Raw genomic sequence first — 11285 nt, 5'->3', positions numbered from 1 at the left:
TTTACAACTTTTTGTGTGTGAACTCGTTGCGTTGCCAGTAACAGCTATGCTGGACTACCATGTTGATAGTACTAATTACCCTAGCAGCTGTTACTCCTTCAATCATGGAGCTGGTACTACTTCAGACTTAAATTTTGTCACACTTGAACATATATATGCTTCATATCTTGTTGGATCTCCTTTAGTCACAGGTTAGAGATCTATATACATGCTTTGCATCTTGACATATGCACTTGGTTGGAGATTGACAGCAGATAAAAGAATGGACTAACAACATATGTTCACTTAGCACATGGAATTGAGAGAGTATATCACACCAAAATCACGAACTGATTCCCCAAAAAGGTTGCTCGATTCAAATGGCGTGATAAATTAATCCGAGTTTACCTCAAGCAAAAAATATATTTTTTCCGACTAAATATCTCTGAAATTGACAAATTTAAACATCTCTCAGAATTTAAAATAAGAGTTCAGTGCACTAGAATTAGAGCTTCTTCCTCCTTGAGGTCATTTTTTCTTGCATGTCGTAGAGTGTGAAGGGAAGTGAGAAGTAGGTGATGCTATAGAATTAATAGTACTTGTCCGAGATGGCTGTGACGCATCGTCTTCAGCTATGGCCATAGCAAGCCTCCTGCATGTTTACACACCAATGTTATAAAAGTAGGTATTTTCTTTTGCATGAATCAAATGTGCATACGATAGATATAATAGTTACCTCCTTGTGATAGGCCCAGGGCTATTATGAAGGTCGGGAGGCAATGTGATTGTTGTTGTGCGTGTAGGTGTCGCAACAACAACTGGAGGGAGCTCGTGAACAGACACGTCACTAGAAATTTTAATCACACCGGATATTACAAATGGTATAATAGTACTAATTTGATACTAATGTAGACGAGATACTAGTGCATGGGTTACCTCTCTTTAGCTTCCTTTTGTTTGCAAGTTGCTTTCTTGTGCCCCAATATCCCACATTATTTACACCTATTTTTGCTGCCAAATCTCTTCTTTTATTTTTCCTTCTCTTTGTCACCTCCTTCTTGGTCATTTGTTTTGCCATTATCATCTTTTTTCTTCCGTTTGCTGCCACCAACACCACCATCTTCAAGGCAACTTTTGATTCTCTGTTTCCTACGTCTCCCAATAGAGTTCTTTAAAACCGGTGGCACCATCTCGGAATCTATATTAACATGAGGCCATTGAGACTTGTTTGTGATTGGTTCAATCTCTCCAGCATAGGCAGCCCGGAACCTACTCACGGAGTAGTACTCATGTACATAGGGTTGAAAGTTTACATCAGCCGTCTCTATAAGGAATGCAAGTGCATGCTCACAAGATTTTCCAGTGTGTTGCCATTCTAGGCAAGTGCACTCACGGTTGCCTATCTTCACAACATGCCTAAGATTATTCTTGCTAGTGTCCTTGACCTCACAACTTTCTCCGGTTGATCTTCCAACAACCAAATGGTCAAGTTGCCTAGTTCTATTATTTATTTGTTGAATGATGGCAGGCAATATCTCTCCCTGGAGCATTTCCCCAATGCTTCTCCTTCTATAAACAAGTATCATAATTTTATCTCTTATTGCATCGGCTAGCTCATCGATGGGCAGCTCCTTTGTGCCTTTGATCCAGCTATTGAAGCACTCTGCTAGATTATTGTGAATGTAATCACATTTTATTTCTGTGTTGAAGTCACATCTCATCCACTTTAAGTTATGATAGATACACAAGTAGGCACTCACTGCATGTTCAGCTTCAAATATCTTGCCCATATGATAGTTAAGTGTTTCGAGCCGATAAGCCTTGGCTGCTGGCCACATGCGACCAAAAACATCCCCATGAAACTTTTTTTTAAGTTTGCCATTAGATGCCTAAAGCATTCCCTTTGCTCAGCTTGAGGAAACACAATTTTAACTGCATTTTCCAACCCTTTGCATGTATCAGTGCAAATAGCTAGAGTTTGAAGATGTCCTATTGCCATATGCAGTTGTTGCATAAACCAAATCCAGTCACCCTCGGTCTGTGTACCAAAGAAACCAAACGCTAAAGGAAACATCCAATTTTGTCCATCTAACGTTGTACATGCTGCTAATTGACCATTCCATTTTCCAGTTAAAATGTGGAGTCTATATTAACATATGGTCTATAACCAGCCAAGAAGCCATCAATGCATGGCTTAAGTGCCATAAAAAATCTACGGAAATGCACTTCACCTCTTTCCCTCTTGACATCAACCTCGACAATGCTACCGGGAGATCTTTTATCAATCTCAGCTTTGAAGTTCAATAAAGACTGAAAGCTTTTTCCCCAGGTCCCATATAAACTACTCTTGGCCCTTTCTTTTCCCTTGTTAGCAGTATGATACCCAATAGTACATTTGAACTCGGCTTGTAGATTTTTTTGGAGCTCACTGGAACCAATGTTTGGTTCAGTTTGAAGATACCCCATTGCCTTTTCTGCCGCCCATGCTTGGTCTGCCATGCTTGTAATCACTGTAGCGGTTGATGAACACTTATGAGGCTTTACTATCTTATTAACCTGCAAAAAACACAATACCACAGATCAGTTGCAAGTAATTTCTAAAAAATAGTTTCAACATAAAAAATGATGCGTGTATGACAAGTATGTACCCTGACTGTTTTTCCATCTTCTATTGTCCTAGCAGTTATTCTCCAAGGACATGCATTTCCTTTACAATGACCCAAAAATCTAGTAGTGTCACTATCCTTTATCTTGATGTCAAACTTGCCTCTAATAGCAAATGTTCTCATGAGCATCTTGAACTCATTCATTGAACGAAACAAAGATCCTTCCTCTATCAGAGGATGTTCCTTATCATACCAAAAGTGATCCTCTTCGGGTATATGGTCACGCACAGGAAGAGTCGCATCGGCAGGTAAATCCTCATCAATATCAGCCACACATGCATCAACATCTGCAATGCGGGCTTTCATTACTGCTTCAGATACAGTTTTCCGATGCTCGGGTTCATCATTGGTACCAAGCACCGAGCACATGTTCTCTTCTGTTATGGGAACATCAATTTCTTCATCATTCATTGGTGCTATCTCAATCTGGGACCAATCAACACTTCCTTCCATAGTTGATACATATGTACCATTTGTAGCCACCAGCCAAGACCTACTTGGGAAACAAATAAAGATTTTTAGTAATGGAGGGGACATAAGGGCATCATTCTGACTATCATTCTGTTACGTAAGGAAACAAGTAACACATTGTTTGATTTTTCATTTTCCAATAAAACTAGGTGTACCATCTTGCCATGAGCATTGCATTCATGATCCACCTACAAGTATTCATCCATATGGTTCAAAGATTTGGATAATTTTAGAACTTTATACTGTTGAATCCTGATAATTATGTTTTCATCATGGTCTTGCAGTTGCAGGGGTTATTACAAGTGTAGCATGACAAGAGATTCAAACTCTGGACCTGTGTGGCACTGTGTGTTTGGGGTGGGATGGGAGAGAGGGGAGATCATATACGATCAATCTGGAGCAGACTGTGGTGAGCCATGGACGCAAGAGGCGCCTCCGTGTCCGGCGGTCTGTGGAATTATCTCGGCGGCCATTTGTGTGAAGCCTCGTTGTCCGGGGGTCATCGAAGTTGATGGCTTGGCAACCGGCGGTGGATCCACCTCTCCTCTAGCCATGAGCAACAGAACCAACTTATAATTTGTTAGTATAGTTGGTTTCATTGTGTAAAGCTACGTGAAGAAAGGGATATGATTTGTTCCCTGTTAATTAGTTGCTTCGGTTGGATACAGCCTTGTAAAGAGCAGATTTGTACAGTATCAAATTATATTTTAGCCACAGTGGCAATTGTATCTTTTCGCATGTAGAAAAAAGGATATAAAATCCAAAAAAGATTACAGTAATTGAAAAGCCTCTCTAAACATAGCATTACTCAATAACAATAATGCTAGACCTACAAAGACTTACAAAGGTTTACTTAACCTTCCAAACTAATTTTTCTCTCCCCCTGATTTTCAGTGAGGGTGGGGCCCCTCATCCCCCAATTATCAATCACAATCTTACACATCAGTTTGTACGTAAAATATTTAAGTAAGCCTATGTAGATGTAGCATTACTCTTCTTCTCTTCCCCTGATTTTCAGTGAGGTTGGGGCCCCTCATCCTTCAATTACCAATCACAATCTTACGCATCAGTTTGTACGTAAAATTTTAAGTAAGCCTATGTTGACGTAGCATTACTCAATTTCCCTCTTTCTTCCTCTTGTGTGGCCATCCCGTAACCGTCGCCGCAGCGGCCACGGCCTGGCGCGGGCGGCTGCGGCCACGGCCTGGAGCGAGCCGGGTGCGGGCAGCCACGGCACGGGCAGGTGCGGCCACGGCCTGGCGCGGCCGGCGGCCGGGCGGCACAGCGCGGGCGGCTGCGGCCACAGCCTGCCACGGGCAGCCACGGCACGAGCGGGTGCGGCCACGGCCTGGCACTGCCGATCACGGCGCGGACGAGCGCAGCCAGGCGACGATGCCACGACCCAGGCGCAGGCGGCCGCGGCGCTGTGGCTGCGTCCTGCGGCGCGGTGGCCGCGTCGTCGTCTCGGTCTTCCACACCATTTCACGGTTGGATGCCGCCTTCGCTAGCGCTGAGGCCGAAGGACGCCGCTGCGTGCGGAGCCGTTTTTGTTTTCTATTTGGATGGACAGCGACAAGATTCACGTATTCCAGTGCAAGATAAAGTAAAGGATCTGTTACCTTGTTCCCTTTGCATCATTTGATTGTTGGTGTGCCTAAAAACCGAGGGAATAATGGAGAACGACTTCGTTATTATGCTTGCGCATTCATCACTTGAACCAACACAGCATGACGCTCTCTGTTATTCTTTTGATTTCCTTTTTCCAGCCATGAGTCGCTCGCCGCCGCTGCTCTTTGAGGAGTCATGCCTGCCGATAGGATCGCTCCGCAGGAGCGTGCTGATAACTTGTTATAAAATAAAAACAAGAGACAAGTAATGAACAGTAATCCGTCTGGTTGTCCTTTCATTAGATGATCAAGGTATATATATACAGATGGAACAGGCGCACCCCATCGAGAGATTTTTGTTCGGGAAGCGGAGAAGACAGACACGACGCTTGCCAAGCAGGCAAAGTCGTGCGGTTTAGACAAGGGGAGATTCCCCATAATTAGTAGTACTTACATGTTAGTTAACTCAAGCAGGCAAAGGCGTGCGGTTTACACAACTGCCAACGAGGTCAGTTTTATGGAGGCACACTGAACGCTCCATGAATTGCTTATTACTACTTCCGCCTCAAATTAATTGAAGTTTTTCGTTGTCCTAAACAAAAAGATTCTTTACAACAAATGTATTTCATGAAGGACCGGTGAAGGTAGTGTTAAAAACATTCATATATTTTTCTAGACTTTCAAACTTATGTTTGACTTGGGACAAAGAACTTCAATGGATTCAGAACAGAATAGGAGCTTATATGAGTAGATTGGGTAAAACGCAGGTAACAGAACATTGGAAAGAAAAACCTGAGACATTGAATCCACAAACGTCTTACATGAATTTTTGAAAAGAATCCACAAGATACCATTTAACAGACAAAATACTAGTTGAATGAAAGACTGGCTGCAGGCTACAGCATGATAGTGCTCAAGTTCGATGTCTTCAGCAATACAAGTTCACACTGTTAATACAACAAAACGATACTCATTGGACAGTTGCTGACATCCAGGTAATTCTCAAGAAAGCATAGAGGACAACAAATATCTAGACCTGAGCACACGCCTCACCTGCTGCGGTGCAGTGCTTCTATTCAGATTTCACCTGAAAATGTGGAAAGGTTAGTACCAGAGCAGCCATGCCATGATCTTCAAGAGAAATGTAGACAAGGAACAATATTTACTTCAGGTGACCGTGAACGAGATGGGCTCCTGCTTGGACTGTGCTTCTTTGGGCTTGCCCTTGAACTTGTCACTACACCGTTTGCTGGCTGGGAACAAACATTAGAGTAGGAACAACACAAGTCAAAAACTAAAATGAAAGAGATCCATGATGCTGGTGATCTGCAAAAGATACACAAACATTAGGGTAGAAACAACATAAGTAAACATAAAGAAACTTACAGAAGCAATTGGGGATTTGGATCTTGCTGGTGATCTGCAAAAAGTTCCACAAACAACGGAATTCAATATCTAGAATGCCCCTTTATCAGCTTGGGTCCAAAAAGCCTTCGTGCCTCACCCGACATCGGACTAACCAAATGAAAGCGAAAAGAGCTCAAGGAAATGCTAACATCTGGTACTGAATGCAATTAGTGCATGCAAACTACAACCATGTGGAGAGTGCAAGTAGGAAGCAAACTCATTCCTAATCACTGAATATTCCTAGTCACTGTACCATCATAATCCATATCGTCAATCCTTAATGCTCTTATGTCCAGAATTCCAAAAAATGCGCTATGCCCAAGCTCTGATGGCAATCAGTTACAGTACATTAGGTAAGAAATAGGGTCATTTCAGCTTTCCATAGAAGCTCTCAATAAATGAGCATACCTCATACAACCAACACAGTTGTAGAAAATTCCATCCTCAATATCCTAAAGTGCAATCCCCAGATCGCCGCACAATCCCAGATAAAATGAAGAGATAATCAAGTCTTCAAAAAACACAAGAAGCTAAGCAGTTCATATCGTTTGTAGCATAAACTGAGTTCTTAAAAGGAAATCTCCATGCAGTCCAAGAGTATCATGTGCCAACATTATCATAGGTGTCAGGGAACATAATCAAAAAAATGAACTACTGCAGCCAATAGGCTGAATGACAGAAGAATAACCCATTCTCCCCACCCCCCCACCCCCACCCCCACCCCCACCCCCCAAAATCCCGGTGATTCCTCAAAAAAAAAATTCTTTAGTACACAATTGTTTTCAAATTAACAAGCTTCTTTGCAAATGTATCAACAAATATAGAATACAAGTAAATATGACAGGAAGCCTAGATCATATTGTACACCTGAAAGGATAGCAGAGTACTATTTTGGTGGTTGGGAATCTAATAAAATCTATGTATATTACTATTACCTTGACGGAAAACGTCCTTTCGATGCTGACCGAGAACGGGAAGAAAGAGACCTTGATCTGGACCTAGATGCTGAGCGAGCCCTGGGAGATTTACTGCATATAACAATTCCATACAACTAAGACACTTATAAAACAGAATAACAAGGACACCATCATAATACAATATATAAACCTTGGGCTCCTGCTTTTGCTGCGGCTACGACTTGGGCTCCGGCTACGTGAGTAGGAGCGCCCACGTTTGCCATCGTATTCCTTCACCTGCAGAGAAGGCACGTGGTTAACCTCATGAATCAGATTCCCAGGACTGACCCAGATTCAAGCAAGTGCTTACCCTTATATAACCTTTAGAAAATGCATTCTTAAATTCAGTGTCATCCAGTTTCTTTATCTGCAAATGATAGTCAACAGCCAAGACGGTGTAATTAGAAAATCATAAACATAGAAAGAGAACGACAAGAACTAAACCACTAATTATAACACAGTAACGGTACAACATATTCCTATACAGTGCAATAGTTATGGTGTTTTCAGGCATCCAAATTAGAATCAGATATGGTCATTAGATGAAATCCTTGATACAAATGGACAAATGGATCAGAGTATACAATAGAACAGATTAATATGGACTCACAGCATATTTCATATCATCATAGTTTGTGTAGTCAGCAATCCCTATGGTGCCTGTAACAATATAAAAATACAGGTCAAGACACTAAAATATAAAAGGAATCATTATTGCTTCAGAGTACTATATGCATAAAGGAAACAAAAATTGGCATGGCAGTAAATGTTAAAAAGCATAAAGCCACAAAACTATGAAATATGACATAGCATGCACATGGTCAAAAGGTGCCTTATAGTACAGTGGGAGCCTCGGAAGCATGGACACGGCCAAACTTGCCGAATTGCTGTGCTGATACGGCGGGACACGGGGACACGCTAGGACACGGCTGGACACGCGTATCCCACTGTATTTCCTGAAATACGAATTAAAAAGACGAAAAAGAAAGGAGGACACGGCTGGGACACGTTGGGGACACGTGTGGGACTCGGGAGGCCCAACTACACTGCAGCACACCGCTTTCTTTTGCAAATAGTCGACGCCACAAATAGGGGTTCCCAGCTCCTGAACTCGCCGCCACCGCCAGCAACTTGACTTGCCGCCGCCTATGGAGTCGCCTGCACTCAACCGTGCTGTTCCCCAAGTGCAGCCGCCTCCTCCCAACAGAAACCAAGCAGGAGCAGGTAACCTCGAGTCCTCGATCTCTTTCTTTCATCTATTTGAATGGACTTGCTATGGATCTGCTGCTTGCTGTTGCTTTTGCTGCTCGCCATGCCATTGTTGTATTTGTTCCTGCTCGCCATGCCATGTCCTTGCTGTTACTGCTTCCCTATGCTGATTGACTGCTCATTGCTCAAGCATGGTAATTTTGCTGACTTCATTTGTTGTTCCATGTTGCAGGGCTTCCATTCAATCTTGCAAGGAATCCTAACTTTCGGGCAGCCATGACATATTTATATTTATTTATTTCTCATTTTTCTGTCTTTAACTCTATATTACATGGCATATTTATATTTATTTTTATATATACTTGCCGTGTCCCTGATGGGCTGTTTTTGGAAAATGCCGTATCCCGTGTCCCCATATGCATGTCGCCGTGTTCGTGTCGCCGTATCCATGCTTTTTAGGTAGGAGCTGCTGCCATCAACAGAAACACAAAGGGAACAAATCACTGGTCCTAAGGAAGAAAATCCCACTTCTCAGAAATATAAACAGAAAATAACAGTACTTTGTTGTGGAACATTTCAGGTAATATGAGTGCTTAGTTTTGTCAGATTTGATTAAGCATTGGGATTCTGGACAAACGGAACAAAAGTGTCTTGAATAACTATTAATAGAATGCACTTGCTGGTCACAGGAATTTTGCTTTAAATTTTTCTTAGCTCTATTCAGATTTCACAAGCTTGAGGAATTATTCTTGCAGGTGCTGGTAAATGATCGGATGTGAGTTGAGGGTTAGATGGGAATTTCAGAATGGATCTGGGACTGAATTTTTCCTTTGTAAAAACAGCTCCAGAGTTATCACATTAAGCTCACTGCTTCTTAACAGTTATGATGGGTGTTAAATCAACAAAAGTCAATTAGTACAAACTAAAGGTGTGCTCAAAATCAGGCTTACCGCCGCCTTCACGATACACTTCTGAGAAACAAACATCACCAGCCCTTCGCATATGGTCCTGAGCAGAGATTATTTAGGCAAATATTACTTGCTCGGATGAAAGAAACATTTTACAGCTAAAATCAAGAAAGATAGGTGATAATAAAACCTTTAAATCTTGCCAGGACGCAGAAGAAGGCAGGCCAGTAACCAGAACTGTTCACAATATTGCAGAGATTAAGCTTGCTGGCAGAGGACCGGGTACTTAGCATCATTCAAAATATTATTTATAAAAAAACATACCACGGTAATCCGTGTGCCTGGAGACACCTCGGCGTCCACTGCCGCCGCCGGCACCACCACCACCACCAAAGCTGCCAGAACGATCATGAGAGGGGCCACCACTGCCTCTCCCACCATGAGCAGGTTCCACCTGCACACACCACACACCAGAAGTGGGCATTAAATATACAAATTAAAGGCCTTGAATGAAGTAAGTTGTCAAGGCTCTAGTGTGGTTACTCTTAGACGATTTCCATCGAAGTTGTAGCCATCCCGTCCAGCACAGGCATCTTCGGCGTCACGAGGATCTTCAAACTACAAAGTTATATATAAGCTTAACTATCAGTTTGTGCCTCCGTCATATTCAGCAATGATGTCTCAGCAGGAGAACAAAATAGAGTGAGCACTATCAAGAGCATTAGGTGGTATATTATTACCTCAACAAAAGCATAGCCAGGTGGCCTTGGAGGAACCTTCAGGTCAATATCAACAATACGGCCATACTACATGAACAAAGCAGACAATATTAGACCTTTGCACAAAATCATACACACAAATTCAGCAGCAGAAAACTAGTACATTCTGGAGCATATATCCTGACTTGAGATTCAGGAAAGGCAGAATGTAATGAGGCATCAGCCTTCTCAAATCAGTATAGTTCTCTTGTCTCTGTTTACTTTTTGCACAACGGTACCATATTCTACATCCCATTAAATTGCACAAATCGTACTGCTAATTTAATTTGGGAACAAGCATAACCGCATCAGAGTTTGAATCTAGCGAACATGGCTTAACAGATACTCCTTATTTACAACATAATTACAGAAATGAATTGACATGCCTTGTAGAAGAGGTCCTCTACCGCCCTCTCCCGGATATCTCCAGGGAGGTTGCCAACATAGATCGTCCTGCTCCAGCGCCTGCTCATCCCTCCCCGCTGCAACCAAAGAAGAGCGTGTCAGTCAGATCCTACGAGCAACACGACCAAAAGAGACGTCGCCCCCCGCGTCTCCCCAATCCAAACGGAACAACAAAGAAGATGGTAGGAGACTGGGAGGAAAAGCCGTACCTGAAGACGATGTGGATTAAAAGGGGGGGGGGCGAAGGCTAGGGTTTGGCTTCACGGCCGCGCAGTCTTTCGAGAAAGGGAAGGGAAAGAGGAGGCTGAGGAGGGAGAAGGGTTTATGACCGGCTGACCGGGTAAGGGTGTGTTTGGTTTGAGGACCGAAAGTCATGGAATGTCATGGTTTCGTTCTGAAGTCATCGGTTGGTTCCATCCTTGTGTTCAGTTGATGATAAAAAAAGTCATGGGTTGGTTCCGTCCCGGTGTTTAGTTGGAGAGATGAAATGAGAAGAATCTGATACCACTCACCTCTTCGATATAAATGATGAGATTACATATCTGAACAAATAGAGTTATTTGCATTTAACAAGCCTATAATTTAAATTTTCAGCAACATTTTCTTTCTATTTTCAACACATGCAAATAAAATATATGATCCTGAGTACATATCAAATATTTACGAAAAATAATCACGAAAATGAAAAAATAACCACGAAAAAAATTAATCACGAAAACGAGAAAAAATAACCACAAAAAAATAACGACGAAAACTTTTGTTCGGGTGCGGGGGTGAACGCGGTGAGAATTGCTTGGTTATTTCTTTTCTTTTTTGCTTTCTCATACGAATAACGAGTCGATTCCTCCAAATCGATGTAATCACTTGGTGAAGCATCGACCAATTCCGATTCCTAACCCAACTAAACACGAGAACGGCT

General features: G+C 42.4%; 2 protein-coding genes across 6 annotated transcripts; both read right to left on the bottom strand.

The window, feature by feature from the left end:
* Positions 1-2052: 2052 nt before the first annotated feature.
* Positions 2053-3130, bottom strand: LOC123446483. The gene is made up of 2 exons (XM_045123065.1): positions 2628-3130; positions 2053-2535 (listed from the first exon to the last, which is right to left on the bottom strand). Exons 1-2 carry the CDS (start codon positions 3096-3098, stop codon positions 2110-2112), a joined length of 897 nt encoding a protein of 298 aa, XP_044979000.1. The 5' UTR covers positions 3099-3130; the 3' UTR covers positions 2053-2109.
* A 2371-nt stretch (positions 3131-5501) lies between these two features.
* On the bottom strand, positions 5502-10688 carry LOC123448632 (serine/arginine-rich splicing factor SR34A-like). Of its 5 annotated transcripts, none has more exons than XM_045125592.1 (15): positions 10576-10685; positions 10348-10443; positions 9944-10009; positions 9747-9821; positions 9528-9657; positions 9394-9440; positions 9246-9303; positions 7697-7746; positions 7397-7453; positions 7238-7323; positions 7066-7158; positions 6110-6143; positions 5890-5976; positions 5760-5810; positions 5502-5670 (listed from the first exon to the last, which is right to left on the bottom strand). In XM_045125592.1, the coding sequence occupies exons 2-14, from the start codon at positions 10432-10434 to the stop codon at positions 5796-5798; spliced, it is 885 nt and encodes a 294-aa protein (XP_044981527.1). In that variant the 5' UTR covers positions 10435-10443; positions 10576-10685; the 3' UTR covers positions 5502-5670; positions 5760-5795. The 5 variants fall into 5 exon arrangements, 4 of the variants coding, with proteins under 4 accessions (XP_044981527.1, XP_044981526.1, XP_044981525.1 ...); XM_045125591.1 differs by having other exon boundaries at positions 5777-5810; XR_006631874.1 differs by lacking the exons at positions 5502-5670; positions 5760-5810 and adding exons at positions 6384-6455; positions 6539-6582 and having other exon boundaries at positions 5918-5976; positions 10576-10688.
* Positions 10689-11285: the final 597 nt, after the last annotated feature.

Source organism: Hordeum vulgare, chromosome 4H (assembly GCF_904849725.1).
Source record: "Hordeum vulgare subsp. vulgare chromosome 4H, MorexV3_pseudomolecules_assembly, whole genome shotgun sequence".
Lineage (NCBI taxonomy): Eukaryota > Viridiplantae > Streptophyta > Magnoliopsida > Poales > Poaceae > Hordeum > Hordeum vulgare.
Note: the sequence above shows the minus strand (reverse complement) of the source record. Positions and strands in the feature narration are given on the sequence as shown.